Below are 25,525 nucleotides of genomic sequence, written 5' to 3' on the forward strand. Positions count from 1 at the left end.
GTTAGAAATTATTTTAAATTTTTTTATTTAAAATTAAATATAAACAGTACCTAACAAAAATTAATTGTACGATGTACGATAAACGATCGTGATTGATTGATCCTCCGGATCCCCACAAAGAGAATCCAGAGAGGATCCTCGTCCCTTGTGGTCATTCTCACCTGAGTTCGATACTCTCCTGCCCCTTTTCCCCTTCCCCCCCCCCCCCCTCAGAACTCACTAAGTATGACAAAAATATATATATATTTCAAAAATAACGAAAAACATAAAGTAACCAATGGTCTACTAATATGGTCATGTTGCCACTTAATATTACAATTTAGTAGCATTCTTATTTATATGTAAGTAAGACGTCTTACGTTCGATTCTCACCAAAAATGAATTTGAACCACATTACTACTAACCCACTGTAAATCTTATCACACTTCCCTATCCCTTAATGTAGATGATATCGTAATGCCAATAATTTGTTTGTGTAATCTTCTGGTACGGGCCCATGTGGGCTTAAGCATATATTGGGCTGTGTATAATTACCAAACTATCCCTTCTTCTGAGGATATCCTTCTGGTGGTCCGTAGCAAACGTGCAATTTGCACAAGGATATAGCTCAAGTTCTTGCCAACCCACTCTCTGTTTGCTCAAGACTGCCATTTTCTCAGCCAATTCTTGTGCAATGTCTCACCTGGAAAACTTTAATGGAGTCTCCGAAACACTGCCGGTCATTCCAAGGTTTCCGAGCGTACAAACAACCAGAAAGAAAGCGAGCATTATTTGCTTTATGAGCAAGAAAAGTGATGGTTTGCAGGAACAGCCACTACAAACTACAAGAAGACTTGCATTAGGCCTTGCCTCTATTGCACTTGTTGGCAACTCCTGCAACGGTGTCTCTCTTGCTGAGGGCAATGGGTTCTGGCTCGACGGCCCTCTGCCTGTGCCTTCTGCTGAAAACAGTAAATTAAATTTGGTACAGAGCAGTTTAGTGTTACAACATTTGCTGTATTGTCATTCACTCCAACCATGTGTTTTGATGCAGAAATTGCAAATGAGAAGACGGGAACGCGGTCTTTTCTGAAAAGGGGAATCTACATGGCAAATATTGGAACGAAAGGGAGGAAGTTCAGGCTTAAGAAATATGCTTTTGATCTTCTGGCAATGGCGGATTTGATTGCAAAAGATACATTAAACTATGTTCGAAGGTATCTGCGGTTAAAATCCACTTTCATGTACTTTGATTTCGATCGAGTAATCTCTGCAGCTCCAGTGGATGAGAAACAGCCCCTTACTGATCTTGCTAACAGATTATTTGACACGGTCGAAAAGGTAACGTTAAAATGAACACTTAATTCAGATTGTTTGCCGCTGGAGAAATGTTTAAATTCTTTTCCAATATGTCAACAGCTTGATGGTGCCGTGAAGCAGCGCGACCTGCTTCAGACAGAAACATACTATAAAGACACAACAGTTATTCTCCAAGAGGTCATGGATCGAATGGTGTGAATTCTTAAAATCTGTTCATCTGATGGAGCAAATTAGTCCAACTGCAAATTTATTTGTACCGATGTGTAAGTTCATACTATGTCAAACTGAATCTGCAAATGTAAATGCATAGAACTTGTACATGATGGTTGAGTTATGAGTTTTCGAGATTATGACTATGAACACGGACTCTGTTTTCCGCTTCTAGTCAGTTTTATGTCATCGACATACAACAAGCAATCAAGCATTACTACAGAACACTCAGAAGGAAAAATTACTGAGAAATGAAGCTCAATCAAATCACTAGTTGAATAGAGAATTTTCCGAGTGTACCGATACGCGCCCTATTTCTTCACTATACAGATAAGCCTACGTTAGAACCACTCTCAAATTTCGCTTCATGATACTACTGGAACATAATACAAACCACTGGTTACTTTAAATCAAAAAAGAAATCTTCGATCAAAGATCAACCATAGCTTATACGTGAATCTGGAGGCCGCATGTTGGTCTGACGTCGTGGAACCCCAATATCACAAGCATTTACCCGTGAAGCAAAGCGAAGCGAACAGAGTGATTCACCTGCTGAGGATGGATCGGGAGAAATGTTTACGAACATCAATGTCTTTGAGTCTCCTCCGAGACATGGCTGGTCGAAATTTCACAAGAGTTTTAGAATTTTACCTTTCAAGAAGATATGATGGGACGTTTTAAAAATAAACTTAAACAAGTAAACAACCTGAAGAAGATATGTAAGCTTTGAGTTCCTAAACGGTACGTGGTCCTCCTTCTTTGCCAAGGCAAATATTACGTCGCTTAAACATGAGAGACTTTTGTTGATGGCCTGATTTCAGGGGAAAAATGATTTCTGTAAACGAAAAATAAGAAACATATAAACAAAATAGACTACGAAGGTTTTCATAAAATACCTGAGTTTCTTTCAGTCGGTCCCCCGTTGACCCACTCTTGGAAAGTCGTTCACTCCCAGCAAGATCAATAAGATTCAGGACACCTTGTACTTGTTGTTCAGTGCTCTTAAGATGAGATGGTAAGTTCAGAAAAGTAAGCACAATAACAAAAATATAAAAAGATGAAGCCAAAAAATTATTTTTTGCATACAGAAGAGTATCTGCAGAGAAAATGGATGTTGCTTACCTCATTAACGCCAGATATTCGTAGTGTGAAAACAAAATGGCTTCTTGAAGATTGCTCGTTCATTTGAGTTTTGCCTACAGACCTGAAAGGAACAAAGTAGAAGATAAGTAAGCGCCTTTCTTCAATAGCAATTTTCATCCTTTAAACAAAATCAGCAATTCCATTTTTCATCGAGTTAGAGTTAGATCCCCACTGTTAAGCATTAGTACTGCTGGGGAAAGTTAAAAAGATACAGAAACATGCATTGGAAGACTAGTTATATGTTGTATTTAGACAACCACATTTCTCCGACAAAAAAACAGGAGTCGATAGTTAGATATAGAAACCTGCTATGTGCAGCCCGTTCTAAGAGATATGAGACCTCTTTAGCAGTGCGCACATCCACAATGGTAAGATCAGAGACATGAGTGTTCCCATTTGCATCATGTTTGATTGTATATTGCTTTCCACCAATACCATTTTCTCGCAACATATCTGAAGATGATCGATTGGGTGCTAACAGATCACGAATAGTTTCATTATATATTTCCAACATCGACACCTACACATATTTGTCAAACAAAAAAGAAAATTACATCTGAAATGAATATATTCATTTGATGCATTCACAGAACTAAACTAATTGTGTGTGTGTGATAGAGAGAGAGAGAGAGATTCCCCTCACCTGCATCTCATATTTCCAACCTTGTGGTTGAAGAGATTGTCTGGTTTTAAAAATTTGTTCTAATGAACGAGGAATCAATCCTTTTTGGTCTGGATCTCCTGGCTGCCCCATCATTGTATAGGTTTTCCCTGATCCTGTCTGACCATAGGCAAAAATGCAAACCTGAAACAAGAAGCCACTACCATCAGGCTAAGAGTGCACAATTCAAACGATGAAGGGATATATAAAAAACCAATAAAGTGAATGCAAAAGAATATGCATGTTACAAAATTCCTAACCAAATACAATATACACTCCTAATTCCGAAAGATGCAAAAGCACATACATGCAAGCTTATGCACCAGATACCTTCATATATTGCACTGCCAATACATCAGGTTATCAATTTGTAAAAAAGGAAACAAAAATGTGATAACATTCTAACAAATATACAGGATGCATCTATCTTCACATATTGAATGAAATTTTTTTTAACGATCATAGATGAAGCATATAGATTACATGCATACAAAGTTAAATGTTGCTACGAATTTAAAGCTTTCCTACCGAAACTAATAAGACAAAGTTGGAAAGGAATTGAGAAAACTAAACGATAAAGGCATTGCTTTGTATGAAATGAAAATGGTAGCTTAAACAAGATAACAAACTTTTAATCACCTTATAACCATCAAGAGCACTTTGTACAAGCTGTGAAATGTCTTCAAACACATCTTCTTGTGATATTTCAGGCATAAAAACTTTGTCAAATGTGAAAGAATGTTTTTGCCCTGATGACAAATACAGGCAATATGTGAGTTTGAATAACAGAGACTAGGACATCCTAAAAGAGAAAGCTATCTACCATTGCTTAACATACCAGGTTGCACTAAATCAATGCCCCGTCCAAGAGCATCCATTGATGTTGGATAAGAGATGACCTTCCCTTCAGTGCTTAAGTCTTCATCCGCCAACAAAGGTCGCACTCGACAGAATACACGGATGTTCCCTTTTAGTTCCTATAGAATGAGAGAATTTATAAGCTGAAAGCAAAGGTAAAGATAAAAAAGTTGAGGCAAAAGATTTACCAAGATAGTGTTGTGCAACTTTTTACGCAACATTTCTCCTTCAATAAGTTTGAATTCTGCATCTGCCAGGCGAGTCTGTAACTCACTAATAAGTTTCTTTTGCCCTTCATATTCAGTTCTTGTTTCCATTGTAGATAAGTCGGACATCTAGAAGAAAACATATCCATACTTAGCAAGTTCAATCAACATGATGAATAAGTGGTTCAACATTGCATTCCACAACAACAATGTTGATAACCCGTATTATTCTGAATCACAAAAGAACCAGATATTATCACCTGTACTTTCTCCTCTGCAATCATTAGTTGGTCCTTCAATGTCCTTATCTGGTCACTCTGAGACAGACATCTTACCTGAAGAATACCCCACCACTATAGTATGTTAACAAACGCTATCAGAAACAAAACGCACAGAACTACCAGAAAGAATTATATAAATGACCTCCAGTACGGTGTATTTTGATCTGAGGTCATCAAGCTCAAAACTAGATTTCTCGGTGGATTCTTTGTACGTTGTATATTCAGCTGTTAGGGTCTGCACTTGGAGTTTATGTCGATCCCGATCACCTCTCACTTGTTGCAACTCCATCCTAAGGGATGCAACTTCATTTACCAAAGCATCCCTCTGCTTTATAGCATCATCTTGAGTTTGCTGTATGTCATCCATCAAATGAAAGTTTGAAACAGTTCATTTTCAGAAACAAAAATTTGAAAGAAAACACGGGAAGGGGAAACCCAAACTTTAAATTTCATACTATTTGACCCACTTCCTACCCATCTAAAATGCACTGTAGACACAAAAGTCAGAACTACAGATCAAGGTATGAACATTTTCAAGAATATTTGATCATAATGTGAATCATACAACATACAACTAACACCACCCTATATAGAATTTTCAATAGATGCCTACTTAGGAGAACACGGAAGTCAGATTTGTAGATGTATAATAAGAGAAATTCCTTATGCAAATAGAAACAATTCAAGATAAGAAACTCACTCTGGACACTGAAAGCTGACCCCTTAACATGCTCAGGTTCTCCACCATACTAACTTTTTCCTTCTCTACGCGCTTAAAGTCTTCCTCAACTGTAGAGAGGTCGTTGTGCAGTTTACTGTTGTACTGCTGCAAGCTTGCAATGTATTCTTGCAATCGTTTGTACATATCATTCAGTGAAGTTATCTGCAGAGCTCCCAAAAGAACAATTTTCAGATTAAAGCATTTGTAAGGAAACTCCATACCAGTCAACATGGAAGCAAAAGAAGGAAGGGAATGCATATTCTACTTTACCTTCTGAGTAGCACTTGAAAGCTCTCTTTGAACTCTCGCGTGCTCATCTGAGAGGGAATTTTGTGATCGCTCAATTTCACGTCTAGCCTCTCTTTCCCTAGAGAGAGATTCCATTGCAGCCTGATAGACATATTTCAAACATTGAATAATCTACAGAAATTAATCAAACTCATCCACAATGAACATCAAACCCACCTACTTACCATCTTATCCAACTCTTCTTTCGTAAATTTCTCTTGTAAAGAAGCATAGTTTTTCCTGAGCTCCACAATAATTGAATTCAATTCTTCTTCCTTGTTTTCCAGTAAGATCCCTACAATCAAACAAACATAATTACTCTAGTAAACAACTTCATTGAGAATTCAAACACACAAAAGATGTTATTCATACCCATTTCATCGCGTTGCAGCTTTGACACTTGTACATCATTCTCTAACTTCTCGTGCTCTAATAAGTAGCTTTCCTCAAGCTCTTGGAACCACTTTATGCAAAGTTTCAGCCTTTTAACATACTCACTCAGTGTCTCACATTTTTCCTATATAATCAATTAACATAAAATTCCATAACGTTGAGAAATACCCAAAACCCATCTCAGGTAAACTAATCCAAATAAAATTCAAAAAATCATACATTCAAATTTCAGAGAGCAAACAAAATTAATAATAATAAATAAAATTAAGAAGTGAAAGCTCAGACCTTGAGACTGAATCTGTCCTTCCTTTTGGGTCTCTCATTCAATAATGCGTCAACATCCTCTCTGGTAAACTCAATACCACCGCTCTCAGAACCGGCATTACTCGCCGGAGCGCTGCTCGGACCCATGTCTTGGCCCCCGTTCACCACCGAGAACGCGTGCCGGACCCTCCAATTTTGCGCAGTGCCCACCATTTTCGCCACTTTTCAGACACCCACTTCAATACTTCATCTCACCAACCCAACACTTGCAAGAAAAAAAGCAACCATCCTCAAGAACAACCCAGAAAAGAACGGTGAAAACATAAGCAACCCAAAAGTGAAAAGTGATCCAAACGTTTCGTGAGTGTGAAATTGGGTGCCCTAGCTCTCTTTCTGCTGAAACCCAGAAGGAAAAATCCACCAAGTAAACAAATTGAAGCGCGGATTCCAAGAACCCATATATGAAAAACAAATGGGATGGGGTTGTATTGTATCTTGTGGGAAATGAAGACTACTAAATCTCTCTCTTGAAAACAATTTGAATAAGCAGAGAGAGAGTTCAGAAAGTGAAGCTGTGTGGGGCCATGGATTGCATTCAAAGCTAACAGTGAAATCTCAGCCGTTGCTTCAACGAGCAGGAAGATGGATGATCATTGATCTACAAGCAAGAAACCCAGAGACAGCAAAATTTATGTGCAATCTTTATGCGTTTGTTGTTTCTCAGGGAAAACAAATCTTTACATTTTTTTTATTAAATTTAAAAAAAAAAAACAGTACAATTTCTATTTTTGTAGTGATTATTTCATTTATTCATTGGCTGTTGCTTGTTGGAATGGGTAAGGTTTGGTTTCACTGCCGTTGGTCGTTGGTATTTGAATGTTTTTGAATTGTGGTACCAGGCGCCCAATTTGATTTTTTGGTTTCATGTACTTTTTTTTTTTTTAAGAAAAACTAATGAAAAGGAATTGAAAACTTTGAGTTTTAACGATAAGGACAAAATAAAGGGTAAAGTGAATAGTATCAATATTGACTTTTTAGTGTTAAAATGTGGTTTTTCGTTAAAGTGAACAGTACCATGAACTTTTCGTTAAAGTTCCCCTTTTTTATGGGTCATTTTGGTTCAGATCTCTAATTAATCTAATTGTTAGAATGAAACTTTATTTGTTTAAATAGTTTGATCAAAGTCCCTAGCATCATTTAAGGATTTAACTCATGCATTTATGCATTCAATATTCCACAAATTATGAAATTTAAACAAATCCAAATAATATTATTACAAATATAACAATTACTTAAAAATCAAATTTGTTCTTCACATAGTTCTAGCAACAAAAAAAAAAAATGTACCCACATAGTTATTAATATAGTACATGTAATAACTATTGATATATTTTAAAATATAAAATAAACACATATAATTAGTATGGGTACGTTCATAAAAAATATTGGTACAAATTAAATGTAAAATAAGGGTACATATTAAAATTCAAAACTATGGGTACAAATTAAATTGAAAATATGGGTACATATTAAAATTCAAAATGATGGGTACAAGTTAGAACTAAAAAGAATATTGGTATAAATTAAAAAAAAATGGATACAAATTATAAATAGAAATATATGAAGAAAAAAAAACTAAAAAGATTATATTTGAAAATGATTAATAATTTTTCAATTTTAAATTGACATATAATGACTTGTAAAATAATTTAATATTCAAATAATGACATCAAGAAAAGTCAACAGACCTTGATCAAAAATGAAAAAGGAATAAGGTTTCAATTAATGAGAATGAGAGATGAGGGGTGGTAACCTAACACCTATGAATTGGAGGTGTACAGCATGAAGGAGAATAAGAAATAACAAAAAAAAAAATATATATATATATATATATATATAATTAGAGAGATAATTATAAAGAAATTTAATTATTATAGTAAATCTTATCATTAAAGAGAGAATTATTAATAATAAAATAATTCTAAAATCAAGGAATCAGACTTATTTTAATAAACTAGACTATTCCTAATATTAGCTTTAAAAAAAACTAATGAAAATGACTTGAAAATTTTGAGTTTTAACGATAAGGACAAAATAAAGGATAAAGTGAATAGTGACAGGTTTGACTTTTTAGTTTAAAAATGTGGTTTTTTGTTAAAGTGAACAATACCGCGAGCTTTTCATTAAAACTTCCTAAAAAAAAATGGGACCTATATCAAGTTTTCTCCTTGTTAAATTTGTTGACCAAAGGACGAAAAGTGACATGTATAGTGTGTACATTAGTATTCTAAAAGACCCTATCTAGGGTAGTTTACGTTCCATTTAGGCAATAGGTGGTTAGTCACCACTACGATTAATCCTATGTGTTTAAAAAATGAGAAAGGACGCTTAAATCTGTCTAGCCACCCACCTAGACCACCTAGGTCACCACTCTTACTTAGACGAAAATTAGATAACTTCTATTTTTCATTTTATTTATTCAATAAATTGTCGGATATTTGAATGAACACTCATAATATTATTTATCGGATATTTTAAAAGTACTTCCAAATAAGCTCTGATTAGCTTGATTAAGTATGCTTTTTCTATTGTAGATTGTATTGAGTCGTTTGAGGTGTTACTTGACTTTATTTTGGACGTTCTATTGAAAGACTGTATTTTGTAAGTCACTAAAGTACTCCTAGTGGTGAGGATGTATGTGAGTATGTTAGGTTAAAGATTCAAAACCGTCCAATTCAACCAAAAAAAAAACAAGAAAAAATTGGAGGTCAAGTTTCGAGTCAGCCTCCCTCACTGGGCACATTTTTATCCTCTTTATTATAACTCTCGCGCATTGTAAAAATTATCTCAACAAAAAATATTAGTAACTTGGACTAACTTATATTTCTGCATCATGGTTTGGTAGGGAATTGAGCTATAGGTACAGTTAGGAGACCTACATATAATGATTATGTAGTATGTATCCTTCATCAAATTTAAAACACAAACAATCATTAATAATTAACCCAATAATTCAACTTTAGATGATAATTCTTAGATTAAAGAGACATTTGGTGCAACTAATTTCTTAATTTCTTATAGTAATTGTCATACTGTTGGCAACCATATATAAATATATATATATATATATATGTATACATATGTGTGTGTGTGTGTATATATTAATATGTGATGATCTCTTTTGATGTAGCTGAAGCAACCAAAGGCCAGCTCTGGCTCCCCGACTTTCCACCCAGATAAAACCTTAAGAATTTAGAAAACCGTATATATCCTTTTCCCTTGCGTCAAATGAAGGTCAAGTATTTCACTTTTATAATTTTTCCCGGAACGGCTTTTCTACCAGTTTTCTTTTGTAACAAACAAAGGGAGACAAGTTCCCATCATGCATGGTGGTGTGGTGCAATTAGCTGTGTTGGTAATATTGCTTTTTCGTTTCTTGGTGCTCAGCTGCATTCTCGTCGGTCACTTTCTGATGATAATTATATGGTCCTTTTCTGGAAGCTTCTTTAATAGTCATCGTTTCATTTTGTCGTCATTGTGGCGTACCAATTCAATAATATAATATCATGTGTTTACCATCATTATGATGTTTGGCCAATAAATATAATATCATGTGTTTTATGGATATATTGCTACTGTAATGACTCGGTTCCAATAATACATTGCATTATTTAGTTGAGATATCATGATGATGCTAGTAAACTCATTCTATATAATCAAGTTACGCTCATAAATTAGCAGATTTTCTTCAATAATACGGGAAATGAATGATCAAGTTTGAATTGTGAAAACAATATTTTTACTTATTTGCCAATCTAATGAATATAAAATCAGACTACCTAGTACTTAAAGACTTATCCCGTAAACTAGATCTCTCTCTAAAGATAATATGCCAAACGTGCATGCTATGCTTATGTTTTATATAATGATTAATTAAAAGAAAAAGATATTATATTTCAAGGTGATATATGCGCTATCATGATTCATGATGACTTTTCTTGCTTAGAAGCTGCTGATTAAATATGGATTAGTGACTTTACCAAATGGAATAAATAGCTAATTATGTTCTTTCTGTCAATTTTGATGTTCATAGCTTGCCTTTTTAATTAATTAAGTAAAATGTAATCACTAAACACACTAAGGCATCATAATGTCATGCCGGTGCACCGTGCACATCAGTCAGATTTTAAAATAGATACACATATAGACTTTGGAGATTATGAGATTTATTTAAGTGTTAGGTTCAATATATCGATCGATCTTAATTAGTAAAGAATGAACCCATTGGTCAAAATTCAAATTATGTTCAATTGATCAAATTTAAGATTTTTTTTCCCCTTGTATCTGAGGTTCTATACGTTCTTTCTCTTTTCTTCTCATTTTCAAGAGGGAAAAAAAGCCTCAAAAATCTTATAAATTTATTTAAGAGCTTATTTGTTCCATTCATTTCTCAATAACAACTAATAATTATCTAGGTATGGTTTGGCTTGTTTCAAAAGAATGCATTTTGTGCTGAAAAAGAATATATTGCATGTTAAATTACTTACTCTAAATAAAGGGAAATCATGAATAAAGAAGAGAATGAATAAATATGGTATGCAACTTAATAATTAGTAAGCATTCACGCGATCTAACTTGCTTTGTCAATGGTCAATTGCGTGCACGTGGCCAAATAGTAAAGAATTAAATTTATATGATTGATTATTTACTAATTAGTAAACGTTAATGAACAATGGTGATATATCTTAATTCTTAAACATAAAGTACCCTATTTCCTGTGTCTTAATTAGTATAATTCAAGTAAAAAAAATTGACCAAGGGAGCAACAACCTACTTCAACATAACGTAACAAAGATTAACAATAAAATGTCGTTATAATTGCTGGGGACCAAATTTGCATGTGTAGTTTGCCACTATTAGCAATATATATATGTGTGTGTGTACCAAAAATAAACGCATCTAATTAGATTAAGTTAGATTTAATTAAGCCGTCTGGTTTGTATTATCAACTATGCATATTTTTCTTTTTGTCACAAAGAAGAAGATATAGTGTATATAATTCCTCAATCATTTATATAAAACACACCCTTGAAATTTGAATTAGTTTTTGAAATAAGACATATAGCTTTAATTTCATATTACAACATAAAGTATTGAACATTTGAAATTGTATCAGCTTACATTTTCCGCATAATTGATAGTTCTATTTTTTGTAAGTTGATGACATGGTGAATGAGAAATTCGTATATGGGTTGACATGTAAGTCATATTTGCACTACTGACCAAAAACTCATTAATTTAAAAACTTATAGTGCAATGTGAGAAAATTAAGACTTTGTAATTCATCTTAAAACCATCTCACACCTGAAAAGTGTAAATTGTAGTTAACCAAATTTTTATCTATTTTCTTATAGACCTAATATTTGTCTCTTATTGTTGTTGGCAAGTGTTTATTCTTTTGTGAATGCCAAGTCGAACCCTAATCCAATTATCCAAGGATTAAATAAAATAAATAAATAATTTCTAAATGCTTGGGCGGCTGCAAACTCCAATGAACTGATCAACCATACAAAACTTGTTTACAAATCATGGTCTTCAAGCTTGTGCGTTGTACGGTGTACCATGATTTTTGGATTACTTTGGAGTGTCCGCCTGCACGAGATGAACAAATCATACATTTTTCAATCAAAGATTCAAGAGAACTGCTAGGTTAGATTTCTTAAAATAGGAATCTCTATCACTGTTCGAAAAATTTCTGCCTAACGCCGCCTAGACTCCTCTTAGACACTAAGCAGTGGTCACCGTCCCAATGAATGCTCAAACGTTTGAAAATTAAAAAATGACGCCTAGACCTGCTGAGACACCTGCATAGCCCGCCCAGACCCACCTAGGCACCGGCCTAAGTTGCGACTCACTTAGAAGAAAATATATAACTTTCATTTTGCATTTTTTTCTTCAATAAATTGTAAGAGACTTGTTGAATACTTAAATAAACACACATTATATGCTTGTTCCCTATGTTTTCATTATGTTCCAATACTTCATAATAAATATGTCATTCTATTTTGTAGTTTTTAATGAAATTACATATATTTTAAGTATAAACAGACACTTATTTACACTAAATATAGTATATTTACTTAAATCCGTTTAGCCGCTAAGCCTCAACTTGCCGCCCGACTAACGCGTAGCGTCTTTTAGCACAATGTTTTATTATATTGGCACAAAAATTAACGTTAAATTATGAGACGTGACAGAGAATTTATGGAATTCTCAGTTTAAGAGAGTCCCTTTTAGCATTTCTCAATATTCAAAAGACACTTATAGCAATAGCATTTTTAAATTCAAAAATAAAAAACTTGTCAGTGTATTTTAATATTGTATGCACAAAGTCAATTGAATACTACATATAAACCACCCATTTCTAACAACAAATATTTTACGAAACAAAAAGGGGATTGCTTAGTATAATACATATATGTTGAATTAATCAAAATGTTTGAGTGGTGACATATCTTGTTGCTTGAGTCTTCTTATTTTGTCAACTTGGTATTAGTTGAACCAAAAACGTAAGCTTCAACGAGAGGCATCTTATGTTTGATCGCCCACATATGGCATCATAGACAATCGTATGAAATACAAAGAACTTTTTATGTGTGACTTTTGACCTAACTGATAAACCATAGAATTTGTCCGCTTTAAGATTATTATTTGATTGCCGCTGGTATTGGTACTCCTAATTTTGGGAACTAGATCTTCTTCAGAGCAGTTTTTTCAAACCTCCGAACCAAATATTTAAACCATTCACATAAAATTGTACGGCTCAAAGTGAATCCCTCACCCTTTCGCTCTCTCCCTCATCTCAGAAAGGCTTCACGACTATCTTTCAAGTTTTTTTATTTGCTTTCCCAATATATTGAGAACTGGATTTTGCTCAGAAGAAACAAGAGAGATAGGTAGAGGCTTGAAGCTTCATAGAAGTGCAAATCTGATGGGTGGTGAGAGAAGGAGATAGCGACGTAAGGAGAGAGAAGCTGTTGTAGGAGCTTGGCATGTTTCTTTTGCTCTGGAGAGGATCTGTGTCCCTAATTTGTTCTCACATCCACATTTTTTTTATCACTTGTTTTATTAGTATAATATTATAAAGCAACTAACTAGTTAGATATTGATAAGGTCTTCCATCTGACTCACTCAACTTAGAGTATGTTTCACCCAGTCTAATTACAATCGAGTTTTTTATCATTCACAACTATGGTCCAAATCCATCTCCTTGATTTGTAAATTCAATCCAATAGAAAGTTGGCCTGGTTTGGGTTTTCATGATTTGTTAGTTTTAGATGTGTTTGCTATGTGGATTTGTATTAGGTTGATTGGGCTTTTGTGGACTAAATAATGTAACAATGAAATAATTCCGCAACTCAAACACTAATCATCAATTGTCTAATACAATGGCGAAACAATCATGTGTTTGGCATGGGACATAACAATAGTTGATGGTTATTTATGTGTTAAACTTAACAGTCACGTACTCTCACATTACATGATAAAAGATGACGATTATTTATGTGTTAGACCTAACAACAATGTCCTCTAACATTACATAATTAGTTGATATTTATCTACTTGTTAGACCTAACAACTACGACGGTACTTAATTAAAGTTGACGGTTATTCATGTGTGAGACCTAACAATCTTGTACTCTCACATTATTAAGGGAACAAATGTAATACAGTTAGTAATATAGTTAGGTAGTTAGTATTTGGTTAAAGTAGTTAGGATTTCTTTATAAACAGTATGTGTAATCTTCATTTTTAATCAATCAATACAAAAGCATATTCTCTCTCTAAACTCACTTTCTCTCTAGATTCTCTCTTGTTTCTCTCTACTTCTTCCTCTTCCTCTGTATCAATTCCATCTTCTGCAATGTAGTTAATATGGTATAGCCACCAGGCTCACGCCATGGATTATGGTGGTTTTTCTTCGTAGTAGTTTACATTTTCTTTTTCTTCCTAGTTTAGTTTCTCTTCAAATTTCCATTAGATTCTTGGGTTGATTTTTCTGCGATTGTTGGGATCGTGATTGCGATTGTTGGGTTGATCTTCGGTGCTCCGTTCTGTTCGCCGTTCGCGATGACGTCGTTGAGCTGCGAGAGAACCTCCGCAGTCATGGTCGCTCTCCTTCAAACTCTCCGATTCGATATCTTTGTGTCGCTTCTTGAAGAACTCTTCCTGCAACACCCTCAGATTCTGATATGCAACGCACATCCTTGGTGCCGTTTTTCTTCATTCGTTGAAGCATAAAGACTGCATATTCTTTTGGGTTTCTCGATCTGGGTTTCTTCATCTGCGTTGGTTGATTCAAGATTGGAGTTTCGATTCATGGTTGCTGTTTATCAGGTCATTCTTGAACTTTTATGCATCGGTGGTGTTTGAAGAATTGCTGCAGTGAGTTTTTGTTCTTCCGCTGACATTGTTGAAGATTTATGGTGCTTCTCTATGATTTGGGTAATGATTTCGACTATCTATCATCAAGCTTGTTCTTTTTCTGGTTTCTGAAATGCACATCACCTGTTTGTTTTAATGCGTCAGAAGTATATTTTCGAGGTATATTGTCGTTACAAACTGAAACTTCATTGTTATCTACCAAATCTCAACAATTCCTTTCGCGGGGCATGAATAGCCAAACACAGGCAGTAATCACTCTTTGTGGGTTTTGGTCGGTGACGGCAAGGAAAGCAGATGGAATGTCGCCGACCTTACCACCGCCGAGCGCCGTCTCTGGGTGGTTATGCCGTTCAAAACCTTATGCTCTCTGCAATCCATACATGGCTACGATAGGTTGACTCTGATCTGATCCTTTCGCCGGAAGCAATGGCTGCTGTGATCTTTGTTAGCGAGAGAATTCAATGGTGAGATTTTTCTGGATTTTCAGAATTTGTTGCCGTTGAGGATTGAAATTGATGGGTTTTGCTCAGAATTATTATGTGAGGGATCTGCAGACTTTGAACACAAGGCCAATGGCATCTTTCTGCAATCTTGATTGCACATTATCTGTTTGACAAAATGTCAAAGAGTGCTTTTGTTGTTATCTGTTTGACGAAATGTCAAAGAGTGCTTTTGTTGATTTCTTGGCTTTACTATTGTCTACATATCCAAAAGGCAGCGATTTATCATCAATTGGACTAGTCTCACGTCCTGAAGCTGAAGAAGATAGTATGATGGGCTCAGGTATCGGATTGTAGGAAAATGATGCATCTTCCCTCGTCATTTGTTCGTCTGAAGGCTTCATTCGATCAGAATCCATCACATGGGCTCTCAACAGAACAGCAAATGCTCAGGTACAAGTGTTATTTCATACGAAATTTTGTTCTTGCCGGGTTTCAAGAGCAAGATAGGTCTCGGTCCTAAGTGGTACTACATCTGTTGTGTTAGATGTAATGGTCGATGATTTCTGGTGTTTCTCTGGGCGTTTTTGGATCAAGAACTGAAGATTCAGGTTTCATCTTTCTCTATGCACTCCAACTGTTTGTTTGATTGTCTCAGTGAGGAATTCTTGGTGTTGTTTGCATATCAGCTCTCTGTGCTTCTCTGGTGTTATTTGATCCATGTTCTGTTCGGTGGTGGAGCTGCCAATGCCCTGCAAAAGTGTATGATTCATTGATTTTGTGAAGTAGTTGATTGATTTCTTTGAGGCACGAAGCCATTATTCTTTGTTTGCGGCACGAAGCCATTTCAAGTTTGTTTCTTTGGGCACGAAGCCATTTCAAGATAGTTAGTTGTTTGGGCACGAAGCCATTTCAAGATTGATTTTTTTTTTGGCATGAAGCCATTTTTCTGTATAGATTAGTTGATTGAAGTTTGTGGGCACAAGGCCATGTTTTCTGAAAAGATTAGTTCATTAGAGTTGTAACTGTTGAAAGGCTTGGTTTGCAGGGGATTGTACAATTATGTTGTGGTGAGGCAGTGAATATATTTGGGAAACAGAGTATCATATTTGGTGTGGACAATCACTTATGTTTGCAAAGGGTTCGGCTATTGGACAAGATGTCGTGAACAAGGTTCAAGCATTTGATGAAAAGCATCGGTTGATAGCAAGTGCATTAGAGAAGGCCATTTCCTTTTACAAGAAAGTAGGGCTTACAGAGAAATTGACAGTAGGCATTTTCGTGGTTAATGAGAAAGTGAAGTCTGTTGATATTAAACAATGGCAGCAATATTTTCAATAGAGAAAATTGAATGATACAGGGTTTGTTGTCCAAATAAGTAGGTATGTAGCAACGTGGCTAAATGGTGCTTTTGGTAAGGGGCCAAAGGCAGGACAGGTTGCAGGACAGATTGCAGTTGGTCTTCCAATCTCAAACTGGGTTACCCCAGTTGAGATTGAGGGGGAGTATTAAGGGAACAAATGTAATACAGTTAGTAATATAGTTAGGTAGTTAGTATTTGGTTAAAGTAGTTAGGATTTCTTTATAAACAGTATGTGTAATCTTCATTTTTAATCAATCAATACAAAAGCATATTTCTCTCTCTAAACTCACTTTCTCTCTAGATTCTCTCTTGTTTCTCTCTACTTCTTCCTCTTCCTCTGCATCAATTCCATCTTCTGCAATGTAGTTAATACACATTGCATAATAAAAGTTGAACGTTGAACATGTGTTCGGTTTAACAGTCACATACTCTTACGTTACGTTATGAGTCGATAATATACTATGTATTTTACCCTAATCTTAGTATTAATTTATTAGTTATTTTGGTAGAACTTTGATACTTTGTTTTTTGTATTTTCAATGTAGGATATTCAACTTCCTCTGGAGCAAAACGTGACCAAACGGATGAATTTTTTAGTGGTTTCAATTGGAGGATGTATGTGAGTGTTTCAAGATGATTGTTTCAAAATTTCAGATTTTTCTATCAAACCGTTTGACCGTGGCAATGAAATAAAGGCCGAGCGTGCAGCTTTCCCAGATTAACGTTTTTGGACGTTTTGAGTATTTTGAAGATCAAGATGGCATATGTTGAAGAAGATTCCTTATGAGGATTTGTTAGGGATGTCTCAAGCTTTAAAAAGAGTCATTTTTGGGATCAAATCGAAGTTGATTTGGTCAGTCAAAAGTCTAATTTTTTTAGAAGTCCGAATTTCAGTTCAAATAGAAACCTTTTATTTGCTAGTTTATTATTTTATTATGTTTCCTAGTTGTATTCTAAGACGTTTTCTAGGTAGAGTTTTATTTTGTAGCAGTTGAAATAAGGCTATTTAGCTATTAGGAGAGGTCGTACTATTTTGGAGATTTTCAGAGTTTTTACCTATAAGGTGTTTTCTATTCTTGTTTTTAATAATATTTTATTTTATGATTGTTCGTAACTAATTTCCGTTTGTTAGGGCGATGCCTTGAGCCTTAGCATAAATATGTAGTCTTTATTTAATTGCTTATGATATTATGCATGCATGCTTTGAATTATTAATTACTGTGTTTAAACTGTCTTTGTGTCTTAATGATTCGTGACCATTAGGATGTTTAGATAAGTAATCGGATGCAATTTCTGTTGGCATGTCACCTTGAAATTGAGGAATGCTTCTTGTGGTTAATAATTGTAAGTTCACCAAGGCGAATGCCACTTCTTGAGGGTTACATGATTTTTCAAGGGTTTTCACAAAGTATAATAAGTCACGCATGTTTATATTTGATTTGAATGTCACAGACGGATTGCATGCTTGATATACGTTCTAGCTTGAATGTCATAAGTAGAATATGCATAAAGAAAACCTAACCTTCAAAGTTGCATGTGTAATCTATAAGTAATTGATAAAACTACATAGGATTGTTAAGGTGACGACGGAGCCTGTCCTTTTATCATTATGTTCTAAAATTGTTTTCTTTCAAATTGGTTTCTTTAATTGTTTTTATTAAAATTCGCTTTTGTTATTTTAAAATTCAAAATCAATCTTTTCCAAACTTTGTTTGAAATAATTAGTTTAAATACAAATTATTCAATCAATCCATATAGAGAACGACATTGCTTGAGCTGTTATACTATGATAACTTTGTACTCTTACAACTTACAAGTATTTTTAAGTGTTTTTATTCCTACTTTTGCATGTGATAAAAATCCTATCAAATGTATATTTGAATTAAGCAAAAATTTTGTCGATTTGATCAACATCATATAGTATCTTGTTCCTTTTTCTTCAGGCTAAAACAGGAAGGAAACAACCTCACATTTTTTTTGGTACAAAGAAAGAAAATAGGATTTTCATAAAAAAAAAATAAAAAATAAAAACCAAATTAGAATCACATACCTTTGCATGCTAATTTATTGTCGTCTAACTGAAACTCCCGTCTGTGACTCGCTAACCTTAGCGTCGTTTAGTATTTGTGAGCTAATTCATACGACAACAAGCTCATAGCCGTCTCAATAAACATGAAAAAAGGCAAATACAGTGGAGATGCGGGGTATCGATCCCCGTACCTCTCGCATGCTAAGCGAGCGCTCTACCATCTGAGCTACATCCCCATCGGCTGTTATTTCTGCTTTTTTAATAATTATAACCTAACTAATTACGCTTATGAGAGTTGCGGGGTTCACTCTTCACTGCCACGTGACATTCCGATATAATAATTTTATATTACATGAAGAAAAACATATAAATATTACTGTATTATTAGACCGAGACATTAAGATAGCGGTAAACTTGTTTTTTGTAAATTATTATCTACGATAGATGTAGAAAAAAGTTCTGTTTACATCATCATATCACACGTATCTATATTATAGGCATGTCAAAATTTAACAAGTCACCAATATTATGTTTAGGTTTTAAAACTCACATTGGATCTTTATCTTTTGCATTGGCATTAGAATCCAAGGGTTTGTTGATCTTGTGAACTTTGAGTTCCAAAAGTAGGTCATTAGCGAGAGAAGCCTCTATCCTTCTGGAATCAGCATCTTGTGGGAGCTCAAGCCTCCGAACATAACCATGTTCCCACCAATTCCCACTTCTCCAATCCTTCGTGCTCTTCAAGGAGTTGGACTCTCCTCTTTGCTGCTGCTTCCACTGCCCACTTATTTCCACCACTTTTCCATTTTCAGCAGACACTTGAACATTATTTTTCCCTTCCTCTGTTTCACCAAACCATTATACCAGTGATTTCGCATTTGAGAAATGAATCCAAAACATCGGATCTAGGGTAAAATACGCTTAATCATTTTAGCTACAAGTTATGTGGATCAAAGTTTTCGTTTCACTGCTCTCGTGAATTTAGTTTATAGTTAAAACCTTTTTGGACTCTAGGCCTTGTCCCTCACTCTTCATTTATATGGAAAGGGATCATCTTCAGATCCCTTCCTCCTAATCCATCAAGTTCGGGGATCCGAGCTGTTGAAATTTGATTTAACGGCTAAAGTTATTATAACTTTTAAAGTAGGCCCTTGTAGCTGTTGAATCAAATTTCAATAGCTTGGATCCCCGGACTTGGTGGATTAGGAGGAAGGGATCCGGAGAGGATCCCTTTCCCATTTATATAACCGTAATGAGTCTGATAAGGCTATTGGCCTAGTAAGTTAGGCTGTGAAAGGGGAAATATAACTAATTAGGGTTTTTTCATTTTGACATGATATTCAGGGTTGTCTCTGAGATTGCAAAAGTCATATGCGAAATTTATAAAAGGCCCCGTCTTAAGATTAGGTTTCCAAAAAAAAGTAGGATAATGTATTTATACTAGAAAACAATAGCTTAAATCAACATAAGTTTTAGAACTCACTGATTGTAAGTTTATAAATGTCATTAATTAATAAGTAAAAAGAGCTAGAAACATAACATTCACTAAATAATCATAAGTAGTTCAACCTTAAACAACCAAACAAGAACAGGCTTAAAAAACTATAACTTTGAAGTTTCACTTGAATATACAACATTATTATAAAATAAAATTGGAAAAAAAAAATCTTTTTTTAGGGTGTTGTTTTAGAAAGAAAAAAAAATTACTGTTATAAGGAGTGCATAACGAGATTTTAAAGTGCTAATAAAAGTAATTTTTTTTTAAAATATAGCATTTACATATAAATATTAGATGACAAAAAATTTTGGGGGCCTTTTGCAATTGCACGTTTCGTTCTCTCCCCCTTGATGATATTTTAAACTGATTATAATTCATCGAGTAGGAGATTTATACTTGAGTGCAAAGAGATGAGTAATGTGCCTTAATCAACTGACTTAATGCACGTATATTGATAATAGGTCTAAGATTTTATGCGTTTGATCCCATACAATGTACCAAACCCCCTCCCCCTTTTAGAAACCAAAAACCCCACATTAATCCTTAAAACTCACTAGCATATGGGCATACACAAAGTGTGTGAGAAAATTTTTTATTTTTGTTTTTGAAATAGAAGGAGAGAGGAAGAGAGTGATAGAGATTGTGGGAGTGGGAACTTTTTATTTTTATTATTTTTTATTTTTTATAATTAGAGATATATTAAGATTATATGTAGGTGAGACTTAAAAAAACAGCAAAATTTAGTTGTGTGAAATTACATTTCTGCCTCATATTTCTTATTCACGTTCTGTTTTAATTAGAGGGTTAAACTGGTAATTTCATAGGATTTTGGTTAACAATGAGTGTTTTTTTAATTAGTAGAGATAAGCAACCTCTTTGAAAATAAAGTCTTCTCCCTTTGTCTTAAAAGGTTTATTCATGAATTAAGGAGTAATCCCAATACTTGCAGATGCAGTCTTCTTAGTGCATTAAATCTAAATCATAATTAGGAAATTAAGAAGTCTAATTTCTGAAAAATAAATATTTTATAAGTAGTTGAAAATTTTACCTGGTAGTTCTACTTTTAGGACATAGTCTTGATCTGTTTGAAACCAATCAGTACAGGTTTGGCCAGAGCTTCTGAGACCAGACAGCAAGATATCCGACTCAAACTCCCACAGTGGGAAGGCATCAGAAGGATCAAAAAATTTCCCAAACAGCAAAGGACTGAAAAAAGATGCACCACCAAAGACCTTCTGCACTGTTGGATTTGTGCTGCCTTGAGCCATGAATCTTCTGAACACATCTTCCCTCAATAAAACACACCATTTCTGCGGAGTTTGATCGTCTCTTACGACTTCAAGCTGCTTCCTACTAGTAGTAGTAGTAGTCATTGGAGAAGATTGGAGGAGCTAGAGAGATCACTTTTGAGTGTATGGTGGAGAGAGGTTAGAGGGTTGCTTGGTGTTTATACTGGAAGGAGAAGCACTTTGGAGAAAAGTAGAGCACAAATTCCCTGCCGAGAATATTTTGGAGGGCTGGAAAGCTATTTGGAATATTTTCTTTTTCTAGATTTTTTCTCAATGGTGTGAAGAAATCACTTATGGCAGCCCCAAGGCTAAGCACGTAACATGTTCTTCTTTTGTTTCAACCATGGATGTTTTCTCATTTGTCTCTAACGACACAAGGTTGGTTTTTGTTCTTTGGTACACAAAACAAGAAGTTATGAAGACTATTTTGTAACCATAGATGAGTGCCGATGGAGTAATCACTACATCAAAATTGGTTTTTTTTTTTTTTTTTTTTTTTGGTCACATCGCGTGCCTTAAACTGAATTTAAGACGCACAAGAAATTTGTGCTAAAAATATTATTAACAAGAAGGATAATTTACACACCATAGACTACACACGATAAAAGGACCAATTTCTTGTAGCATGAATATGTGTTAGAATACGAGTGTCCAATTTAAAATAAATTGACAATAAGTGCAAAGATTTTAGATCTTCTCACATGAAATATTCTCTAACACACGACATTTCATGTCTAGAATTTCCCAAGGATATGTAAGACATGTTTAATTTATAATGAGTGACGTGGAAGCACATGTGGTTGTTACATTTTACACGCGTATAAGATGCTGCCATTATTATATTAGAGACTAAACCCTAAACTGTAAACACCTAAACTCGCTTTTGCTACATCAAATACACCCATTGTGCTGTTCTCCATGCAGACTACCTTTCTTTTCCAGCTAAACTAAAGAGTATTAAAGTGCCAATAAGGGAGTTTACCTTTGCTTTTTATATACAAATATCCCGATCTGGTACTCATAAAGGTTGTGGGAAAGGAATATTTGTCACACATTTACATCTGTTGGGTGTCTTTCTCTCTCTGTCATGTAAATGTAAATGTAAATGTTTGCACTTCCTCCCATAAAGAAAAAAAAAAAAAAAAAAGCTTATGTGGAGAGCTGCTTTTTCCAAAAGAAGGATTAGTATCTGCATGATTGATGCTGAATTTCTAAGTCCACTGGGAAATTATCATGAAAGGTGAGGACTAATATCTGCTGCAAATGCTAGAATAATTGACCCCTGTATTGTGATTCATCATCTTCATCCCCCACTGACTGAAGTACGATGGGAGCAGCTAGGATAAGGCAATTATTTCTGGTGCTCGATAAGGCAATTATACTCTCTGCTCGGAACATAAAATTCAGCGAGTGGAGCAGAGTAATCTATTTGTAAATTCTTTTTCTTCTTGTTATTTCTCGATAGGTGGATGGATATAGTAGCGCTTTTATTAAAGTTGAAGATAAAAATAGATATTGACTTACTGCCTAATTGTGAGAGCTCATAACTCTTGCGAGATAGGATCCTAGTTGACTGGCTTGATACAACAATTTATTTATTTTATTTTACTCAATACCATTTCCTAATTGGAAATGGCATCCTCTCAAACAGATAATGGTGATTCTTTTGTCATTTGTGTTCTGACACTAAGATAAGTATGTAAGTACATGGTTAGATACTGCACATAATCAATCGAGTTCTTGCATAGAGTTTTATCAACATGTCAAGCAAGTAACTCTCTAGTTGTAATAATGCAAATTTATCCTTAAACCTAAGTTATCATTGTTTGTCATGCGGATAGGTCTGTGATTTTGTGATTCTGCATTACACCTCCGAGTAAGTCGAATACTCACAATGTTTTAAAAATCCTTCAGCAGGAATTTTAAGTAATTTTCGATAACAAGTATTGAAAGACTTAGGTTTGGATCATTAATGTAAATGGATAACCACATTTGGGGTTTTATTACGCTGTTGATGAGATTAAGAGTATTGGTTGCATGTCGTCCAATATCCCAATGTGGGTAGGGTGTTGGGTTTTTACCCATGTGTCTTGGATCCCGAAGTCCCTGATCCCTAAAATTATAGTAATAGTTTTGAACTTTTCCTCTTCTCCCTATTAATAGTAAGATTTATAAAATAAAAAAATAAAAAAAGAGAGTAAGAGTATTGGTTATTCGAAAATTATTGAATTGCATTGTAGTTCCTGTTGAATTGGTTTTATTACAGTTGTCCTAAATTGGTTTGGGGGCGACAATATGCGGCTAGACGTTGCTCGTAGTCAATGAGATATTCTGAAATGATAACTTATCATTATCATTTAAGGTAAACTAAAATAAGTTTTAAATTCGTTAAAATAAACAAAGAGTCGAATTAATCTCATTACCTTGTCAATTAGAAACTAAATGATCGTATACCCAATACGAAAGCTAAAAGAAATATGTTCTAGTGATACAAAAAAAAGTAAATTACTAAGATTTGAATAAATTAATTAATTAAATTTATTATTCAAATGAGACTATAAAAGTTTAGAAAATAAACCAAGTTTAAATTGGGCCTATGTAGGACATGTTAGTTAAACCACTTTGGGTTAAATGAGTGACAAAGGCCCAAACAAGGGCCCCTAAACCCTTGGGTTAAACCATACTTTCTTAGCACTTGGGAGGTGTCAAGAGTTAAATGGTCTCTTCCTTGAGGTCCTCTCGAAGAATCCCGGTGGATTAAACAGAACCCTTCTCTTGAAGATTCGCTTAGGTACCGTTTGGTACACAGACGGGATGGAACGGGATGAAACGAGACTGGACGGGACAGAACAAAGATTTCGTGTCATGTTTGGTATTAGCAAGATGGAACAAAACGGAACGGGATTAAATGACTAACTTACCATTTTTATTTGACTCTCCCTCTCTCTCCCGTTTCTCTGCTTTCTCTTCTTCCATACGTTTCATGTTCTTCGCATGCCTAGATTGATCCCAGTAAAAATCAATCTTAGTAAATCAAACTCATACTTTCTCTTCATTTCATTTTCTTTCTCTTCAATTCAAACCCATAATTCTCTTTTTTTTAATTTCTTTCTCTTCAAACCAGACACAGAAAAATCCCAAATTATTATTTTAGGGAAAAACTAATGAAATCTCGAAAGTTCGTATTCAAACAACCACTTTTACTATAAAACTTACAAAATTAAACTAAAAAAGGTGAAATTGAACAAAATGCCACGTTCTTAGCCTCCACCGGATGCTCTTCATCGATGTGGCAGCAAAGCCCAACAACATCAAAATCCTCGGCGCAGAAAGGGCACAAAAACTCAGCCTTTAACTCATCGTCTCCGTCAGTCTCTTTGTGCGAAAATAGATCTGCACGACACAAACCGCAATCATCAGCACCAAAAACCACCCATAAAAAATCAAGAAAATCATCAACAAACAATGAACACCGCTAGAGGCAGTTTGGAAAAACTCACCGGATCACGATTGGTACCGCCTCGACGAGGAGGTCGAGAAGAGACTGCTCCACAAATTATCAGAGTCCATTTTCTATGCAGTACAAAATCAAATCATGGCGACTAAGTTTCAATTTACAGAGGCTTCGTCGGAGCGTCGGAGAAGAAGGTGGAGCGCGGAGGTGACGGCGCCAGAGAAGAAGGTTAAGCACGGAGGTGACGGCGCCAGAGAAGAAGGTTGAGCGCGGAGGTGACGGCGCCGGAGAAGAAGGTAGAGCACGAAGGGATTGAACCGGTAGCCATGGTTTGGGTTCATATGGGTTTGTTGGGATCGAATTCGAAGAGAGGGAGGCTACGGGAGAGAGAGGAAGGGTAGACAATGGAATTAATGAAAAAGATGAAGGGTATTGTTGTCCAAAAAATTATAAATTTGTGTTCCATGGGATGGAACAACCCATTCCAGGGGAGGTATGTGGAACCAAAATTTAACCCATTTTCGTTCCGTGGGACAGGCGTTCCACACAATTTAAGCGCACCAAACGTGGGACAGAACGCGTCCGTCCCACTCTGTTCCGTCTCGTCCCACGTACTAAACGCACCCTTAAAAGACTATTACATATTAATTTTGTTTTGAGTATATGTGAGGATTAAATGCGGA

General features: G+C 35.0%; 3 protein-coding genes and 1 non-coding gene across 4 annotated transcripts; 1 reads left to right on the top strand and 3 right to left on the bottom strand.

The window, feature by feature from the left end:
* The first annotated feature begins 236 nt into the window (after positions 1 to 236).
* On the top strand, positions 237 to 1,655 carry LOC103448539 (photosynthetic NDH subunit of lumenal location 3, chloroplastic). Its single transcript, XM_008387804.4, has 3 exons — positions 237 to 950; positions 1,034 to 1,320; positions 1,399 to 1,655. The coding sequence occupies exons 1-3, from the start codon at positions 674 to 676 to the stop codon at positions 1,495 to 1,497; spliced, it is 663 nt and encodes a 220-aa protein (XP_008386026.2). The 5' UTR covers positions 237 to 673; the 3' UTR covers positions 1,498 to 1,655.
* Positions 1,656 to 1,750: 95 nt separating this feature from the next.
* On the bottom strand, positions 1,751 to 7,223 carry LOC103448538 (kinesin-like protein KIN-14N). The gene is made up of 16 exons (XM_008387803.4): positions 6,346 to 7,223; positions 6,040 to 6,184; positions 5,853 to 5,962; positions 5,650 to 5,769; positions 5,359 to 5,541; positions 4,801 to 5,010; positions 4,638 to 4,712; positions 4,360 to 4,506; positions 4,152 to 4,290; positions 3,953 to 4,062; positions 3,296 to 3,457; positions 2,958 to 3,172; positions 2,632 to 2,713; positions 2,406 to 2,510; positions 2,216 to 2,320; positions 1,751 to 2,125 (listed from the first exon to the last, which is right to left on the bottom strand). The coding sequence occupies exons 1-16, from the start codon at positions 6,535 to 6,537 to the stop codon at positions 1,946 to 1,948; spliced, it is 2,280 nt and encodes a 759-aa protein (XP_008386025.2). The 5' UTR covers positions 6,538 to 7,223; the 3' UTR covers positions 1,751 to 1,945.
* An 11,541-nt stretch (positions 7,224 to 18,764) lies between these two features.
* TRNAA-AGC (transfer RNA alanine (anticodon AGC)) lies at positions 18,765 to 18,837 on the bottom strand. Its single transcript has one exon. It is a non-coding gene; the product is annotated as a tRNA-Ala (tRNA).
* A 167-nt stretch (positions 18,838 to 19,004) lies between these two features.
* LOC103448540 (21.7 kDa class VI heat shock protein) lies at positions 19,005 to 21,742 on the bottom strand. Its single transcript, XM_008387805.4, has 2 exons — positions 21,148 to 21,742; positions 19,005 to 19,443 (listed from the first exon to the last, which is right to left on the bottom strand). The coding sequence occupies exons 1-2, from the start codon at positions 21,470 to 21,472 to the stop codon at positions 19,148 to 19,150; spliced, it is 621 nt and encodes a 206-aa protein (XP_008386027.3). The 5' UTR covers positions 21,473 to 21,742; the 3' UTR covers positions 19,005 to 19,147.
* Between the last annotated feature and the right edge of the window lie 3,783 nt (positions 21,743 to 25,525).

This window comes from Malus domestica, chromosome 11 (assembly GCF_042453785.1).
Source record: "Malus domestica chromosome 11, GDT2T_hap1".
NCBI lineage: Eukaryota > Viridiplantae > Streptophyta > Magnoliopsida > Rosales > Rosaceae > Malus > Malus domestica.

Coding starts and splice junctions, on each gene's coding strand:
- LOC103448539 (XM_008387804.4), top strand. CDS start 674: ATGTCTCACCTGGAAAACTTTAATGGAGTCTCCGAAACACTGCCGGTC. Junction 951..1,033: donor TGTGCCTTCTGCTGAAAACA/GTAAATTAAATT, acceptor GTTTTGATGCAG/AAATTGCAAATGAGAAGACG. Junction 1,321..1,398: donor TATTTGACACGGTCGAAAAG/GTAACGTTAAAA, acceptor ATATGTCAACAG/CTTGATGGTGCCGTGAAGCA.
- LOC103448538 (XM_008387803.4), bottom strand. CDS start 6,537: ATGGTGGGCACTGCGCAAAATTGGAGGGTCCGGCACGCGTTCTCGGTG. Junction 5,011..5,358: donor GTCAGCTTTCAGTGTCCAGA/GTGAGTTTCTTA, acceptor GATGACATACAG/CAAACTCAAGATGATGCTAT. Junction 2,714..2,957: donor GAACGGGCTGCACATAGCAG/GTTTCTATATCT, acceptor TGTTCCTTTCAG/GTCTGTAGGCAAAACTCAAA.
- LOC103448540 (XM_008387805.4), bottom strand. CDS start 21,472: ATGACTACTACTACTACTAGTAGGAAGCAGCTTGAAGTCGTAAGAGAC. Junction 19,444..21,147: donor CCTAAAAGTAGAACTACCAG/GTAAAATTTTCA, acceptor TTGGTGAAACAG/AGGAAGGGAAAAATAATGTT.